This window comes from Ostrinia furnacalis, unplaced genomic scaffold (assembly GCF_004193835.3).
Source record: "Ostrinia furnacalis isolate ACB-3 unplaced genomic scaffold, ASM419383v2 OfSCF1757, whole genome shotgun sequence".
NCBI lineage: Eukaryota > Metazoa > Arthropoda > Insecta > Lepidoptera > Crambidae > Ostrinia > Ostrinia furnacalis.
Genome location: NW_021131996.1, coordinates 681 through 2,478, shown reverse-complemented (window position 1 = coordinate 2,478; position 1,798 = coordinate 681). Strand labels below are relative to the sequence as shown.

Here is a 1,798-nt window from a genome sequence, read left to right as displayed (position 1 = left end):
TTTTGAAAAGATAAAAAAAAGTCTTGTGCTGTGTGGGGACGGCCGTAAAAGAATACTTTTCCCCACCGCCAACAGGAGGCGTGTCGTAAGAGGCGACAAACTCCTGTAGCACCGGACGGGCAGCAGCGTCTGCGTGTGAAACCGAGCAAAAAAACTGCGATCGCCAACCCGCCTGCCAAGCGTGGCGATTAGGGCAAAACCCTCCAAATGGTGGCTAAAACAAAAAAACGGCCCCTAGTCCCCGGCGGCCCCACTATCCCGGACCACGGTAGCGGTCACGGTAACGGTGGGGCAAGGGGTGCGAAGAATCCCCGGGGGATGCCAGGCTACCAACACCGACGACCTCTGGCCCTGGCAACCTATAACGCTCGCACACTGCGTACAGACGTGAAGCTAATGGAACTCGAGGAAGAGTTGAGCAGGTTACGGTGGGATATCGTAGGATTATGTGAAGTCCGAAGAGAGGGGGAGGACACCATAATTCTTAAATCCGGAAACCTGCTCTATTTCCGGGAGGGCGACCAGCAGTCCCAGGGTGGTGTCGGGTTTATCGTCCACAAGTCCCTTGTCAACAACGTGGTCCAGATCGAGAGTGTTTCGGCGAGGGTAGTGTACCTGATACTCAGAATCACCAAACGGTATTCGCTGAAGGTCATACAGGTATACGCACCGACCACGGAACACCCCGACGACGAAGTGGAGACCATGTATGAGGATATTTCCAGAGCCATACATGGCTCCCGGTCCCATTTTACCGTTGTGATGGGGGACTTCAACGCGAAGCTAGGTAAACGAAGCGATAATGAGCCGAAAGTGGGGCAATTTGGGTACGGAGAGAGGAACGCACGTGGCCAACTGCTGGCTGGCTTTATGGAGAGGGAGGGCCTCTTTATGATGAACTCCTTCTTCAGAAAGCCAAAACAGCGAAAGTGGACATGGCTGCATCCCAATGGCGCTACAAAAAATGAGATAGACTTCATCTTGTCGACGAAGAAGCATATATTCAATGATGTCTCTGTGATCAATTCGGTCAAAACAGGAAGCGATCACCGAATGGTAAGAGGCACATTGAATATCAGACCCAAGCTCGAGAGATGTCGACTGATGAAGTCTACGCTCCGCCCAGCGCCCATCCAACTCCAAAACCCCGAAAGCTTTCAGCTCGAGTTGCAAAATCGTTTCGAATGCCTAGGAGACTGCGAAAATGTGGACAAATACAATGACAGGTTCGTGGAAATTGTCCAAACGACTGGGTCTAAGTTCTTTAAAACCCGTCGTTCAAAAGGAACCAAAAAGATCTCTGACCTCACCAATCAACTCATGGAAGAGAGACGGAACTTGGTTCTGCAGTCCTCTGAAGATGCTGCTCAGTATCGGCGCCTTAACAGACAGATCTCCAAGTCTTTGACTCGCGACCTACGCCAATTTAATACAGACCGTATTAAAGAGGCGATTGAGCGAAACAAGGGCTCTAAAGTGTTCGCAAGAGATCTAAATGAGACAAAAAAAATGTCTCATAGCAATACGTCTGAAAATCTTTTTTATTAGTAAATTTTGGTTATTTGATGCGAACAAAACAATTTTCAGACGGAAATGTGAACGCATTAAATTTTGAGACCGTTTTGAAAATGTTAACAAATTTTACCGATCGGTATCATAGCAATATGTCTGAAAATTGTTGGACATGATAAAATAAGTTGTCCACATGTGCAAAAAATTTATATCAGACAAATTAAGTGTAGCACCTTCTCTATCATACAACTTTTTGATACACTTAAAGTGTCTGAAAACAGGTTTT

At 47.3% G+C, this 1,798-nt stretch overlaps 1 protein-coding gene across 1 annotated transcript; it reads left to right on the top strand.

Moving 5' to 3' along the window:
• Positions 1 to 207: 207 nt before the first annotated feature.
• LOC114353633 (craniofacial development protein 2-like) lies at positions 208 to 1,491 on the top strand (the record flags this gene model as incomplete). The annotated part of the gene is made up of 1 exon (XM_028305692.1): positions 208 to 1,491. A coding segment is annotated over exon 1 (1,284 nt), but the record flags the coding sequence as incomplete, so codon positions are not given.
• Between the last annotated feature and the right edge of the window lie 307 nt (positions 1,492 to 1,798).